The following is a 15,779-nucleotide window of genomic DNA, read 5'->3' as shown; positions in this document are numbered from 1 at the left end:
GTTTGTAGTTCTTGGTTTTCTACAAGGCTCGCCATTAGCCAGACACGGATGGACACAACCTCCACCCTCCATACCTCCTCCTCGCACCACGGACCTCACGCCAACCGCAGCGGACGAAGTGGCTGCAGACCCAGAGAGAATGGATGGCGGTGCTGGCTCGAAAGGGCTGAATGGCCTCCTCCTGCACCTATTGTCTCTTGTTTAGTGGCCCCATCTCACCGAAGGGAGTGTCGGGGGGGGGGGGGGGGGGGGGGGGGAGGGGAGATGTGAGGTCCACCTGCGTTGCTCATCAACTGCCAAGCAATCCAATACAAAAGATGAGTGTAAAAAATACAGCTTTTTTTTCCTCTATATATATATACACGCACAAGCATTATTTAAAAAAAGGATGGATTTCAACCCTTTGAGAAGGTTTTGCTTCTAGTGGAAGCCTGACCCTCCGTCTCCCCACCCCTTGTTGCAGGTTCCCGCCCCCCTCTCCCCACAACACAAACTTTCAGGAATAACAATGACCCCAGATGGCTGCCAATCCTCTCTCCCATCGGTGGAAGCCATTCAGTCCCTGGATCTGATACTAGCCCCCCCCCCAAGTACAGACTACAAGACCCTCAAAATCATGGGGGTTACCAGATTGCCCACCCCCCCCCAAACCCCTACCGAAACAGGATCCCGACCCGAAATGTCAACTATTCATCTTCTCCAGAGATGCTGCTTTACCCGCTGAGTAACTCCAGCACTTTGTCTTTTTTTGTTTTAAACTAGCATCTGCAGTTCCATGCACCTACACCGATCACTGACAGGTGAAGTGAATAACATTGATTAACTTGTTCCAATGGCACCTGTCAAGGGGTGGGATATATTAGGCAGCAAGTGAACAGTCACGTCTTGAAGTTGATGTGTTGGATGCAGGAGAAATGGGCAGGAGTAAAGACCTGAGCGACTTTGACAAGGGCCAAATTGTTATGGCCAGACGACTGGGTCAGAGCATCTGTGAAACGGCAAGGCTTGTGGGGTGCTCCCGGTCAGCAGTGGTGAGTACCTACCGACAGTGGTCCGAGGAGGGACAAACCACAAACCGGCGACAGACATGGTGTTGGGCGCCCAAGGCTCATCGATGCGCTAGGGCAACGAAGGCTATCCCGTCTGGTCCGAACCGACAGAAGGTCGACTGTGGCACAAGTCACAGAAAATGTTAATGGTGGTCACGGGAGGAATGTGTCACAATACACAGTGCATCGCACCCTGCTGCGTATGGGGCTGCACACGGAGGACCAACAGCATAGTAGGAAGGTGATCATAATGTTTTGGCTGATCAGGTCATGATGTTGTGGCTGATCGGTGTAGATGCCCAAGACTGTCCTTGTGATGTTCTGCAACTTATCCCATTGATAAAAATCCCCCGATATTGGTCATTTCCAATCGCTACTTTGCATTTGAGTTCCCCTCAAAACTAAAATCTGTCCACATCCCAGAACATGCAATGTGCTGGGAAAACGTTTATTATTTTTTTTTGTAAGAAATATTTTTGTTTTTTTTATACACAATTTCCCGTCTGGAGGTGGAATGGCTTGTTGCAAAACCCCGCCAGGCTCGAGATTCAGGATTGGCCACCGTCGCAATGACCTGCGTGTCGGGCCAGGCCGCTCGGCCCACGTGGCTGCCCGGCGGGAACGGGGGGGGGGGGGAAATAGACCATTCGGCCCATCTAGGACGTGCTACAAACAGGTGGCCTGTTGGGATCCGGCACGTTCGGTGGGGTGGGGGGGGGGGGGGGGGGCTGTTCCAGAGACACGTTGGCGCTCCAGTGTAAAATGGGAGAGGTCGGAAGATGAAACTAGACGTCCTTTTTGGATTTAGGAGAGAGGAGGAGGAGGTGGGGATAATGCAGTCAGCAGGGCCAAGTCGTCTCCTTCTTCCTTTGAGCCCAATGTCCGAATGGCCGAGCAGAGCAGTGTAGTTTAGTTCCTCCTGTTTGCTCCACGGTTGTCTGACGAAGTTTAAACACCACGTTCTCTTCGGTAAAATCCAGGGGAAGGGGGGGGGAATCGGAGAGGGTAAAAATGAAGGGGGGAAAATGAGGGGGCAAATTTATTCCAGTCCCAGACTGTAGTTGATGCCTTGAACGAGACCGATGATGACTGGTTGCCAGGCTACCAAATAACGTAACCAGTCCAGCAACTGGCCGTACATGACGTGCGGCCGCTCCCAGCTGAGGGGGGAAGGAGGACGTTAAAGAAATTACACATTAAACACGTAAATGAAATCTGCACCGCGAAGGGGAACCGTGGCCACTCGACAGAGGGTTGTGAAGTGTAGGAAGTGAGTTTGCGCATTTCGCTTATTTTTAGACACGAGAATCTATTTTGGTGATCGCCTTGATCCTCTGTTTAGTCATCAAGGTTCAGACTTTTAGAGATCCAGCGTGGAAACGGGCCCTTTCGTCCAGGGTTGCCAGCCGTCCCGTATTAGCCGGAACGTCCCGCATTTCGGGCTAAATTGGTTTGTCCCGTGCGGGACCGCCCTTGCACCTGTATCAGTGGGGTCGCCAACTTCCTCACTCCCAAATGAGGGGCAAAGGGTGACGTCACCACGCCGCACCCCCACCCCAGCCAGCGGCCACGTGCTCCCGCTCCACCAATGGCGGCTGCCATTGGTGGAGCGGGAGCACGTGGCCGCTGGCTGGGGTGAGGTCACGTGGGGACGCCACCTTGTCCCGTGTTTGGGAGTGAGGAAGTTGGCAACCCTACCTTCGGCCCACCATGTCTGCGCCTTTTTCAGTCAGAGAGTTGTGAATCTGTGGAATTCTCTGCCTCAGAAGGCAGTGGTGGCCAATTCTCTGAATGCATTCAAGAGAGAGCTAGATAGAGCTCTTAAGGATAGCGGAGTCAGGGGGTATGGGGAGAAGGCAGGAACGGGGTACTGATTGAGAATGATCAGCCATGATCACATTGAATGGCGGTGCTGGATCGAAGGGCCGAATGGCCTCCTCCTGCATCTATTGTCTATTGTCTAGTGGTCACAGAAACATAGAAAAATAGGTGCAGGACTAGGCCATTCGAGCCAGCACCGCCATTCAGTATGATCATGGCTGATCATCTAAAATCAGTACCTTTTACTGCTTTCTCCCCATATCCCTTGATTCTGTTAGCCCAAAGAGCTAAGCCTAACTCTCTCTTGAAAACATCCAGTGAATTGGCCTCCTGCGGCAGAGAATTCCACAGATTTACAACTCTCTGGGTGAAAAATGGTCACGGGGGAGAACGTGCAAACTCTGCACAGACAGCACCCGTAGTCGGGATCGGACCAGGGATCGGCGCTGTGAGGCAGCAACTCTGCCGCTGTGCCAACGTGTTACAGCCTCCGACGGTCGACAACATTGGAACGAACCCCTGACACATTCCACTGTTTGTGAGCTATCAGACACCCGGATTCCCAATCTCCATTTCCACAGGTTCCCATCTCCATTTTCCCCACACAGCTTCCTGAACAATGGGCAAGAGATGGGGCCTACCAGAAATGCTGCCTGGATTAGAGGGTTTCAGCTTGTAGTCGAGGTTGGCTGAGTTTTCGAGCATGGGAACAGGCCCCTCGGCCCAACGTGAGAGGAATAGATCGGGTAGATGCACAATCTCTTACCCAGAGTAGAGGAATCGAGGACCAGAGGACATGGGTTCAAGGTGAAGGGGAAAAGATTTGATAGGAATCCGAGGGGTAACTTATTCACACAGAGGGTGGTGGGTGTATGGAACAAGCTGCCAGAGGAGGTAGTTGAGGCTGGGTCTATCCCGTCGTTTAAGAAACAGTTGGACAGGTACATGGATAGGACAGGTTTGGAGGGATATGGACCAAGCGCAGGCCAGTGGGACTAGGGTAGCTGGGACATTGTTGGCCGGTGTGTGCAAGTTGGGCCGAAGGGCCCGTTTCCACACTGTGTCACTCTATGACTCTATCTAGAGTGGATAAGGGAGAACCGGTCGATGTGTTATATCTGGACTTTCAGAAGGCCTTCGACAAGGTCCCACATAGGAGATTGGGGTACAAACCTAAAGCACACGGTATTGGGGGTTCAGTGTTGAGGTGGATAGAGAATTGGTTGGTGGACAGGAAGCAAAGAGTAGGAATAAACGGGACCTTTTCGGAATGGTAGGCAGTGACTAGTGGGGTACCGCAAGGCTCAGTGCTGGGACCCCAGTTATTTACAATATATATTAATGATTTGGACGAGGGAATTGAATGCAACATCTCTAAGTTTGCGGATGACATGAAGCTGGGTGGCAGTGTTAGCTGTGAGGAGGATGCTAGGAGGCTGCAGAGTGACTTGGATAGATTAGGAGAGTGGGCAAATGCATGGCAGATGCAATATAATGTGGATAAATGTGAGGTTATCCACTTTGGCGGCAAGAACAGGAAAGCAGAGTATTACCTGAATGGTGACCGATTGGGAGAAGGGGAGATGCAACGTGACCTGGGTGTCATGGTGCACCAGTCATTGAAAGCAAGCGTGCATTTCATTTTCTACCATTACATATCATGTGTGTGTGCTGGACACACGAGGAACTGCAGATGCTGGTTTGGGAACAAAACCACAAAGTGCTGGAGTAACTCAAAGGGCCAAAGAGAACATGGATGGGTAACATTTCAGGTCGGCACCCTTCTTCAGACTGATTGTAGAAGGGGGGGGGGGGAAGCTGGAAGGGAGGTGGGGTTGGGTCAAAGCCTGTCAAGTGATAGGTGGGTACAGGTGAGGGGGGTATTTTTGTACGTGTTATTGTGATTACAAGCCTGTTAGCTACAGCAAAAATTAGGGTTAGGATTAGCACCTCATATTTCGCTTGGGCAGCTTACAACGGACGGCACGGTGGCGCAGCGGTAAAGTTGCTGCCTTACAGCGCCAGGGACCCAGGTTCGATCCTGACCATGGTCTGTACGGAGTTTGCACGTTCTCCCCGTGACCTGCATGCGTTTTCTCCGGGATAGACAATAGGTGCAGGAGGAGGCCATTCGGCCCTTCGAGCCAGCACCGCCATTCAATGTGATCATGGCTGATCATTCTCAATCAGTACCCCGTTCCTGCCTTCTCCCCATACCCCCTGACTCCGCTATCCTTAAGAGCTCTATCTAGCTCTCTCTTGAATGCATTCAGAGAATTGGTCTCCACTGCCTTCTGAGGCAGAGAATTCTCCAGTTTCCTCCCACACTCCAAAGACATAGAGGTCTGTAGATTAATTGGTTTGGTAAATTTGTAAATAGTCTCGAGTGTGTGCAGGACAGTGTTAGTGTGTGGGGATCGTTGGTCGGCCCGGACTCGGTGGGCCGAAGGGCCTGTTTCCGCGCTGTATCTCTAAACTAAACTAAACCCAATGGTATGAGTACTGATTTCTCTAACTTCAAATAACCCATGCACCCCCCCCCTCTCCATCCCTCCCCCACCCAAGTCATGGTACTAGCTTCAAAGCCGTCTTGTTGAGTCTCCTTAGGTGTAACTCGTTTTACCCCCAAGCCCACAGCAAAGAATGGCCTGTTTCCTTTATCATCATTACTTTTTTCTGCACATCTTTCATTCATTTGTTCTATATATCTCTACATCACCGTCTAGATCTCGTTTCCTGAGGTATTCCCTGACTCTCAGTCTGAAGAAGGGTCTCGCCCTGAAATGTCACCCGTTCCTTCTCTCCAGAGATGCTGCCTGACCCGCTGAGTTACTCCAGCATTTTGTGTCTTTCTTCAGTTTAAACAGCCATCTGCAGTTCCTTCCTACGAAGGAATTTAATTGTTCCATAGTTGCTACATATGATAAATATTATTGACCACTGAGTCATTTTCTGCTCCATCTACAGTGTCCTCCATAATGTTTGGGACAAAGACCCATCATTTATTTATTTGCCTCTGTACTCCACAATTTGAGATTTGTAAAAGAAAAAAACCACATGTGGTTTTGGCACAGTGTCAGATTTTATTAAAGGGTATTTTTATACATTTTGGTTTCACCATGTTGAAATTACAGCAGTGTTTATACATAGTCCCCCCCATTTCAGGGCACCATAATGTTTGGGACACAGCAATGTCATGTGAATGAAAGTAGTCATGTTTAGTATTTTGTTGCACATCCTTTATATGCAATGACTGCTTGAAGTCTGTGATTCATGGATGTCTTCTCTGGTGATGCTCTGCCAGGCCTGTATTGCAGCCATCTTTAGCTTATGCTTGTTTTGGGGGCTAGTCCCCTTCAGTTTTCTCTTCAGCATATAAAAGGCATGTTCAATTGGGTTCAGATCGGGTGATTGACGGCCACTCAAGAATTGACCATTTATTAGCTGTGAAAAACTCCTTTGTTGCTTTAGCAGTATGTTTGCGATCATTGTCTTGCTGTAGAATGAACCGCCGGCCAATGAGTTTTGAGGCATTTGTTTGAACTTGAGCAGCTAGGATGTGTCTCTACACTTCAGAATTCATTATGCTACTACCATCAGCAGTTGTATCATCAATGAAGATAAGTGAGCCAGTACCTTCAGCAGCCATACATGCCCAGGCCATAACATCCCCACCACCGTGTTTCACAGATGAGGTGGTATGCTTTGGATCTTGGGCAGTTCCTTCTCTCCTCCATACTTTGCTCTTGCCATCACTCTGATATAAGTTAATCTTCATCTCATCTGTCCACAAGACCTTTTTCCAGAACTGTGGTTGCTCTTTCAAGTACTTCTTGGCAAACTGTAACCTGGACGTCATATTTTTGCGGCTAACCAGTGGTTTGCATCTTGCAGTGTAGCCTCTGTATTTCTGTTCATGAAGTCTTCTGCAGACAGTGGTCATTAACAATAGACAATAGGTGCAGGAGTAGACCTTTCGGCCATTTGAGCCAGCACCGCCATTCAATGTGATCATGGCTGATCATTCTCAATCAGTACCCCGTTCCTGACTTCTCCCCATACCCCCTGACTCCGCTATCCTTAAGAGTTCTATCTATCTCTCTCTTGAAAACATCCAGAGAATTCCACAGATTTACAACTCTCTGACTGAAAAAGTTTTCCCTCATCTCTGTTCCAAATGGCCTACCCCTTATTCTTAAATTGTGGCCCCTGGTTCTGGACTTCCCCAATATTGGGAACATGTTTCCTGCCTCTAACATGTCCAACCCCTTAATAATCTTATATGTTTCATTAGGATCCTCCCACATCCTTCTAAATTCCAGTGTATACAAGCCTAGTCACTCCAGTCTTTCAACATACGACAGTCCCGTCATTCCGGGAATTAACCTACGCTGCACGCCCTCAATAGCAAGAATATCCTTCCTCACATTTGGAGACCAAAACTGCACACAGTACTCCAGGTGCGGTCTCACTAGGGCCCTGTACAACTGCAGAAGGACCTCTTTGCTCCTATACTCAACTCCTCTTGTTATGAAGGCCAACATTCCATTGGCTTTCTTCACTGCCTGCTGTACCTGCATGCTTCCTTTCAGTGACTGATGCACTAGGACACCCAGATCTCGTTGCACGTTCCCATTTCCTAACTTGACACCTTTCAGATAATAATCTGCCTTCCTGTTCTTACCACCACACTTATCCACATTAAACTGCATCTGCCATGCATCCGCCCACTCACACAGCCTGTCCAAGTCACCCTGCAACCTCATAGCATCTTCCTCACAGTTCACACTGCCACCTAGCTTTGTGTCATCTGCAAATCCACACCTGACTCCTGAAGAGTGTTTCTGATCTGTCGGACAGGTGTTTGGGGATTTTTCTTTATTGTAGAGAGAATTCTTCTGTCATCAGCTGTGGAGGTCTTCCTTGGCCTGCCAGTCCCTTTGTGATTAGTGAGCTCACCAGTGCTCTCTTTCTTCTTAATGATGTTCCAAACAGTTGATTTTGGTAAGCCTAAGGTTTGGCTGATGTCTCTAACAGTTTTATCCTTGTTTCTCAGTCTCATAATGGCTTCTTTGACTTTCATTGGCACAACTTTGGTCCTCATGTTGATAAACAGCAATAAAAGTTTCCAAAGGTGATGGAGGAAAGACTAGGTGCTGAGAGCTCTCTTATACCTGCATTAAGGAGGCAATTAAACACACCTGAGCAATTACAGACACCTGAGAAGCCATGTGTCCCAAACATTATGGTGCCCTGAAATGGGGGGGACTATGTATAAACACAGCTGTAATTTCTACATGGTGAAACCAAAACGTATAAAAATACCCTTTAATAAAATCTGACAATGTGCACTTTAACATGTGATTTTTTCTATCACAAATCTCAAATTGTGGAGTACAGAGGCAAATAAATAAATGATGGGTCTATGTCCCAAACATTATGGAGGGCACTGTATAAAGTCATTCTAGTCAGATAAAGGTTCCTCACTGTATTGGAGGTTGTTCCCTCTACTCGATCAAATGACCAATTTCACCAACTTCCCGAGGAACTCCACTAGTCCACTCAAAAGGCAGAGTTTTAGCTGGCAGGCCGCAGCTTGGGTTACATCTCTGAGCATTCAGAAACCGAGGGACTTTAGACTTTAGAGATACAGCGCGGAAATAGGCCCTTCGGCCCAAGTCTGCGCCGACCAGCAAGCCCCGTACATTAGCACTATCCTACACACACGAGGGGCAATTTACAATTTTACCAAAGCCAATTAACCTACAAACCTGCACACGAAGCAAAGAGTAAGAATAAACGAGTCCTTTTCAGAATGGCAGGCAGTGGAGAGTGGAGTGGTGCAAGGCTCGGTGCTGGGGCCGTGACTATTTACAATATATATTAATGATTTGGATGGAATTAGAAGTAACACTAGCGAGTTTGCTGATGACTCAAAGCTGGGTGGCAGTGTGAACTGCAAAGAGGATGTTAGGAGGTTGCAGGGTGACTTGGACAGGTTGAGTGAGTGGGCAGATGCATGGCAGATGCAGTATAATGTAGATAAATGTGAGGTTATCCACTTTGACGGCAAAAACAAGGAGGCAGATTATTAACTCAACGGTGTCAGATTAGGTAAAGGGGAAGTACAACAGGACCTGGGTGCCCTTGTACACCAGTCACTGAAAATAAGCGTGCAGGTACAGCAGGCAGTGAAGAAAGCTAAAGGCATGTTGGCCTTCATTATGAGAGGAGTAAAGAGGTCCTTCTGCAGTTGTATAGGGCCCTGGTGAGACCACATCTGGAGTATTGTGTGCAGTTTTGGACTCCTAATTTGAGGAAGGACATTCTTGCTATTGAGGCAGTGCAGCGTAGGTTCATGAGGTTAATCTCCGGGATGGCGGGACTGTCATATGGGGAAAGATTGGAAAGACTGGGCTTGTATTCACTGGAGTTTAGAAGGATGAGAGGGGATCTTATACAGACGTATAAAATTATAAAAGGACTGGACATGCTAGATGCAGGAAAAATGATCCCAATGTTGGGGGAGTCCAGAACCAGGGGGCCACAGTCTAAGAATAAAGGGGAGGCCATTTAAAACTGAGGTGGGAAGAAACTTTTTCACCCAGAGAGTTGTGAGTTTGTGGAATTCTCTGCCACAGAGGGCAGTGGAGGACAATTCACTGGATGATTTTAAAAGAAAGTTAGATAGAGCTCTAGGGGCTAGTGGAATTAAGGGATATGGGGAGAAGGCAGGCATGGGTTACTGATTGTGGATGATCAGCCATGATCACAATGAATGGCGGTGCTGGCTCGAAAGGCCAAATGGCCTCTTCCTGCTCCTATTTTCAATGTTTCTATGTTTGTATCCTTGGAGTGTGGGAGGAAACCGGAGCACCCGGTGGAAACCCACGCGGTCACAGGGAGAATGTGCAAACTCCGTACAGACAGCACCCGTGGTCAGGATCGAACCTGGGTTTCTAGCGCTGTAAGGCAGACAATAGGTGCAGGAGTACGCCATTCGGCCCTTCGAGCCAGCACCACCATTCAATGTGATCATGGCTGATCAATCTCAATCAGTACCCCGTTCCTGCCTTCTCCCCATACCCCCTGACTCTGCTATCCTTAAGAGCTCTATCTAGCTCACTCTTGAATGCATTCAGAGAATTGCCCTCCACTGCCTTCTGAGGCAGAGAATTCCACAAATTTACAACTCTCTGACTGAAAAAGTTTCTACTTTTTCTACTGCTGCGCCACCGTTTGCTTTTGGGAACTTACCACCTTAGGTAGCACACATCCACACCTTCAGGGCCACAGCACACTATTATCACAAGGGACTTTCAGTAAGTATTGGCTTGGAGTTTCCAATCCAGTTCTGGGAACTTTCTGAATAACAGGAATGAAACTGCTTTGTAACAATGATACAACAGTTTTGGGAGCTGGGGAAAGCACCAGCCTGTATTTCAGTAAAGATACCTGATACATTCTGGGATGTGGAAATGGAGGCTCACCCCAGCACCTCCCTCGCCTCTCCTCCCTCTCCAAGGGGAAAGGCAATGCAGGGAGCTGAACCCGGTACAGGTAAGGTAGACAGACTGAACCTTCTCATCCCCGGGGTGGAAACGTTAAAGAATTCGGGTGGTGCAGTGGTAGAGTTGCTGCCTCACAGCGCCAGAGCCCCGGGTTCGATCCTGGCCACGGGCGCCGTCTGTACGGAGTTTGTACGTTCTCCCCGTGACCTGCATGGATGTTTTCTCCTTGATCTTCGGTTTCCTTCCACACTCCACACCTGCACGTCTTTGGAGTGCGGGAGGAAACCGGAGATCTCGGAGAAAACGCCCACGCGGGTCACGGGGAGAACGTGCAAACTCCGTACAGGCAGCGTCTGTGGTCGGGATGGAACCCGGGTCTCTGGCGCTGCAAGCGCTGTAAGGCAGCAACTCTACTGCTGCACCCCATTGTGAAACATTTACGCAGGTGCATGGTTTAGAGGGATATGTGCCAAATACAGGCAGGTAGGACTATTGTAGCAGGGATATGATGGGCGATGTGGGTGTTGGGCCAAAAGGGCCTGTTTACTCGCTGTATTATTTATTCCATGGCCAAAGTCCCATAAACCTGAATCATGAGTTCCTCATTCTTGCACTCAATGTCCTGAACAAATAACAAACACACCATGTGATCTTGCATCATTCCATTTTAAAAATATACACCGATCAGCCAAAACATTATGACCACCTGCCTAATGTGCTGTTGGTCCTCCGTGTGCAGCCCCATACGCAGCAGGGTGCGATGCACTGTGTATTGTGACACATTCCTCCCGTGACCACCATTAACATTTTCTGTGACTTGTGCCACAGTCGACCTTCTGTCGGTTCGGATCAGACGGGATAGCCTTCGTTGCCCTCGCGCACCGATGAGCCTTGGGCGCCCAACACCCTGCCTGTCGCCGGTTTGTCCCTCCTCGGACCACTGTCGGTAGGTACTCACCACTGCTGACCGGGAGCACCCCACCAGCCTTGCCGTTTCAGAGATGCTCTGACCCAGTCGTCTGGCCATAACAATTTGGCCCTTGTCAAAGTCGCTCTGCTCAGGCCTTTACTCCTGCCCATTTCTCCTGCATCCAACACATCAACTTCAAGAACTGACTGTTCACTTGCTGCCTAATATATCCCACCCCTTGACAGGTGCCAATTGTAACAAGATAATCAACGTTATTCACTTCCCCTTGTCAGTGGTCATAATGTTTTGGCTGATCGGTGTATATTTTGCCCACATTCCAGATTCAACCCCATACCTACTGGGACCATTTACAGAGGACAATGAACCTGATTGTGGGACAAGGGAGCACTGGGGAAAGTCACGTAGTGCGCGTTGCTATTTTTGCTGGACAATCACGGAGTCAAAACAAGAGAGTATTAGCAAGGCGCACAGAACTGCCAACTTCCTGGTTCATTTTCAACCACAATTGGACGATCTAATCAGTCTACATGGTTCCGTTTTTTCTGCAGGCTGTAAACAATAGACTGCGTGATGCACTTGAGGGCTGGAGATATTTTTAAAAGGAGCTCCGCAGATGTGAGATTATATCACCGTATTGGGACAAGTCGGTGGCCTTCCTCTGACTGTGTGTGCTTCAAAAACTACAAAGGGCACTGATCAGGCAGGCCACGAGTCTGATAAATCAACCTTAACATTAGATCACAAGACAAAGGAGCAGAATTAGGTCAGGTGGCCCATCGAGTCTGTTCCACTCTTCCTTCATGACTGATCTATCTTTTCCACTCAACCCCTTTCTCCAGCCTGCAACCTTTGACATCCTTACTAATCACAAACCTGTTATAAACTCCGCTCTTTAAAATACCCAATGACTCGGCCACTACAGCTATCTGGCAATGACGCCCCTTACTAATCAAGAACGTGGGTAAAGGCACCCAATGGCTTGGTGTCTGTTGGCAAACAATGAGCACTTGTCTCAACACTATCTCAAATGCTAGTGAGGCACTGCCTCATAGAAACATAGGCGCAGGAGGAGGCCATTCAGCCCTACGAGCCAGCACCGCCATTCATTGTGATCATGGCTGATCATCCACAATCAGTAACCTGTGCCTCCCTTCTCCCCATATCCCTTGATTCCGCTAGTCCCTAGAGCTCTATCTAACTCTCTTTTAAATTCATCCAGTGAATTGGCCTCCACTGCCTTCTGTGGCAGAGCATTCCACAAATTTACAACTTTCTGGGTGAAAATGTTTTTTTCAGTTTTAAATGGCCTCCCCTTTATTCTTAGACTGTGGCCCCTGGTTCTGGACTCCCCCAACATTGGGAACATTTTTCCTGCATCTAGCTTGTCCAGTCCTTTTGTACTTTTCCATAAGATCCCCTCTCATCCTTCTGAACTCCAGTGAATACAAGCCCAGTCTTTCCTCATATGACAGTCCCGCCATCCTGGGGATTAACCTCGTGAACCTACGCTGCACTGCCTCAATAGCAAGGACGTCCTTCCTCAAATTAGGAGACCAAAACTGCACACAATACTCCAGATGTGGTCTCACCAGGGCCCTGTACAACTGCAGAAGAACCTCTTTGCTCCTCTACTCAAATCCTCTTGTTATGATGGCCAACATGAAGGCCAATAGGAAAGGTTTAGAGGGATAGAAGCCAAATGCAGGCAAATAGGACTTGCTTAGATGAGGCATCTTGGTCACTATGGGTGTGAAGGGCCTGATACCGTGCTGTGTGACTGAAGGCAGAGGAAGATGCAAACCTATGCTGTAGAAATCGGGCGGCTCCGTGGCGTGGCGGTAGAGTTGCTGCCTCACAGCGCCAGAGGCCCGGGTTCCATCCCGACTACGGGTGATGTGTGTTTGGAGTTTGTACGTTCTCCCCGTTACCTGCGTGGGCTTTCTCCGGGATCTCCGGTTTCCTCTCGCACTCTAAAGGTGTACAGGTTTGTAGATTAATTGGCTTGGTATAATTGTAAATTGTCCCTAGTGTGTGTAGGATAGTGTTAGTGTGTGGGTATCACTGGTCGGTGCAGACTCGGTGGGCCGAAGGGCCCGTTTCCACGCTGTATCTCTAAAGTAACCGAAACTAAACTCCATGGGATTAGAGAACAGAAGATAAAGCAAACGATCAGTATTTATAGACACAAAATGCTGGAGTAACTCATTGGGTCAGGCAGCATCTCTGGAGAGAGGGAATGGGTGACGCTTCGGGTCAAGACCCTTCTTCAGACTTCAGACCTGCAGTTCTTTCCTGCACTGATCAGTATTTATATGCAGCGAGAGACATTTTAGAGAGCTAGGTTAACATTGGTCTTTGCAGAGTGGAAGGATACGGGTTGCTGAACATCCTCTTGAGGTCCACCTTCTCTTTACAGTACGGACAGGTCTGCTTCTTCCCCACGATGCACCAGCCACGGATGCAGAACTCGTGGAACCTGGAGAGCTGCGGTTAAGGAGAATAGAGCAGAGGGTGCGGGAACTGGGGTTTCCAACTATCCCGTATTAGGCCCGGACAGCGCTGTAGGCCTGGGCGGCACTGTAGGCCCGGACACTGTAGCCCGGGGGCCGCTGTAGTCCCAGACAGTGTAGGCCGGGGGCCGCTGTAGTCCCAGACAGTGTAGGCCCGGACACTGTAGGCCCGGACACTGTAGCCTGGGGACCGCTGTAGTCCCGGACACTGTAGCCCGGGGGCAGCTGTAGTCCCGGACAGTGTAGGCCCGGACACTGTAGCCCGGGGGCAGTTGTAGTCCCGGACAGTGTAGGCCTAACGGAGGTTGTGTAGCAACCCGCCACATGGCCGCTGGCTGGGTGATGTCACATGGGGCGCGGGGCTGTGACGTCACCCATTGTCCCTTATTTGGGAGTGAGGAGGTTGGCAACCCCAGCGGAACGCAGGTACAGAGCCACCGCACGGTGGTAAACAACACCAGGGCAGAACGCCTCCATGTTCAAGATGGTGAACACTACCCAGTCCATCAATGGTAGTGACTGACCTCCCCACCATTGAAGGGATCTGCAGAGAGTGGTGGACACTGCCCGGTCCATCACGGGTACTCACCTCCCCACCATCGAAGGGATTTACAGGAGTCGCTGCCTCAAAAAGACTCATAATTACAGACCCACATAACCCTGGCCACATTCTCGTTTCACTCCTACCATCGGGAAGAAGGTACAGGAACCTGAAAACTGTAACGGCCAGGTTCAGGAACAGCTTCTTCCCAACATCCATCTGGCTATTAAACACTACAACCTCCAATAAGCTCTGAACTAGAGACGGGGCATTGGTGTTGCCTTTTTGGACTATTATTGTTTGTTTGTTTTTGTGTGTGCGTGTGTTTTTGTGAGTGTGTGTTTGTGTGTGTGTTTTCTGTATGTGTGTGCTTTTGTGTGTGTGTGTGTTTTCGTGAGTGTTTTTTTGTGATTGTTTTTGTGTGTGTGTGTGTGTGTGTGTGTGTTTTGTGTGTGTGTTTTTGTATGTGCGTTTTTGTTTGTGTGTATGTGCTTTTGTGTGTGTTTTGTGTGCGCGTGTTTTTGTGTGCGCGTGTTTTGTGTGTGCGTGTTTTGTGTGTGCGTGTTTTGTATGTGTGTGTGTGTGTTATTGTGTGCGCGTGCGTATAAATATATATATATATACAAACAACTTATTTGTCTTGTTTGTTGTATTGCTTACAGTGTACGATGTTTACATATTGTGTTGTGCTGCTGCAAGTTAGAATGCCATTGTTCTATCTGGGACACCTGACAATAAAACACTCTTGAATCTAGCGTAGGAACTGTAGATGCTGGTTTACACAGCAGATAGACTGGAAGGATACATGTGGTTGCAGGAGAGCTTGTAGGTATTCTCTATAATCCCTTCTTCATTGACATCCACAAAGATTTTTTGTCCGCAGACCGCACAGATCTCGTTGGAGAGGTGTTTAGTTGGCATTCCTGATGCATTGTAGTACTGTAAGGCAGAGAGGAAAAACATTTTAAAAACAATTCTTGATGGAAAAAACTAATTCCTACTCTTCAAAAGCTCTCCCCCCCCCCCTCCTCTTTTATGACATCTCCACCCTGGGGGAAAAAAGATTTTGATTGTCTACCCTATCTGTACCTCTCAAAATCCTTGCAGCACATATCCTCTAATCCAGGCAGCATTCAATACTCCAAATGTAGGTGGGTTTATGGAATGAGCTATCAGAGGAGGCAGACACAAAAAGCTGGAGTAACTCAGCGGGCCAGGCAGCATCTCCGGAGAAAATGAGGAGGTGACTTTTCAGGTCGAGCCCATCTCCTCAGTGAGTCTGAGGAGGAGGTCTTGACCCGAAATGTCATCACCTATTCCTTTCCACAGGAGATGCTACCTGACCCGCTGAGTCGCTCCAGCGTTTTGTGTCTGTCATCTACAGCTCCTCCCTACATGTTTTGCCAGAGGAGGTCG

The 15,779-nt window shown here is 48.8% G+C and overlaps 1 protein-coding gene across 3 annotated transcripts in view; it reads right to left on the bottom strand.

The window, feature by feature from the left end:
• Positions 1 to 1,451: 1,451 nt before the first annotated feature.
• The window catches only part of LOC144595021 (E3 ubiquitin ligase Rnf121), a 239,684-nt gene continuing 225,356 nt past the window's right edge, over positions 1,452 to 15,779 (bottom strand). For all 3 annotated transcript variants that reach the window (XM_078401948.1, XM_078401947.1, XM_078401949.1), the window contains exons 7-9: positions 15,169 to 15,302; positions 13,687 to 13,788; positions 1,452 to 2,209 (exon numbers count right to left, since the gene is read on the bottom strand). In XM_078401948.1, coding sequence (XP_078258074.1) covers positions 2,089 to 2,209; positions 13,687 to 13,788; positions 15,169 to 15,302 — 357 coding nt within the window. In that variant the 3' untranslated portion in view covers positions 1,452 to 2,088. The remainder of the gene's footprint in view (positions 2,210 to 13,686; positions 13,789 to 15,168; positions 15,303 to 15,779) is intronic.

Source organism: Rhinoraja longicauda, chromosome 7, assembly GCF_053455715.1.
Source record: "Rhinoraja longicauda isolate Sanriku21f chromosome 7, sRhiLon1.1, whole genome shotgun sequence".
NCBI lineage: Eukaryota > Metazoa > Chordata > Chondrichthyes > Rajiformes > Arhynchobatidae > Rhinoraja > Rhinoraja longicauda.
The sequence above is the reverse complement of the archived record's forward strand: the minus strand, read 5'-3'. Positions and strand labels throughout refer to the sequence as shown.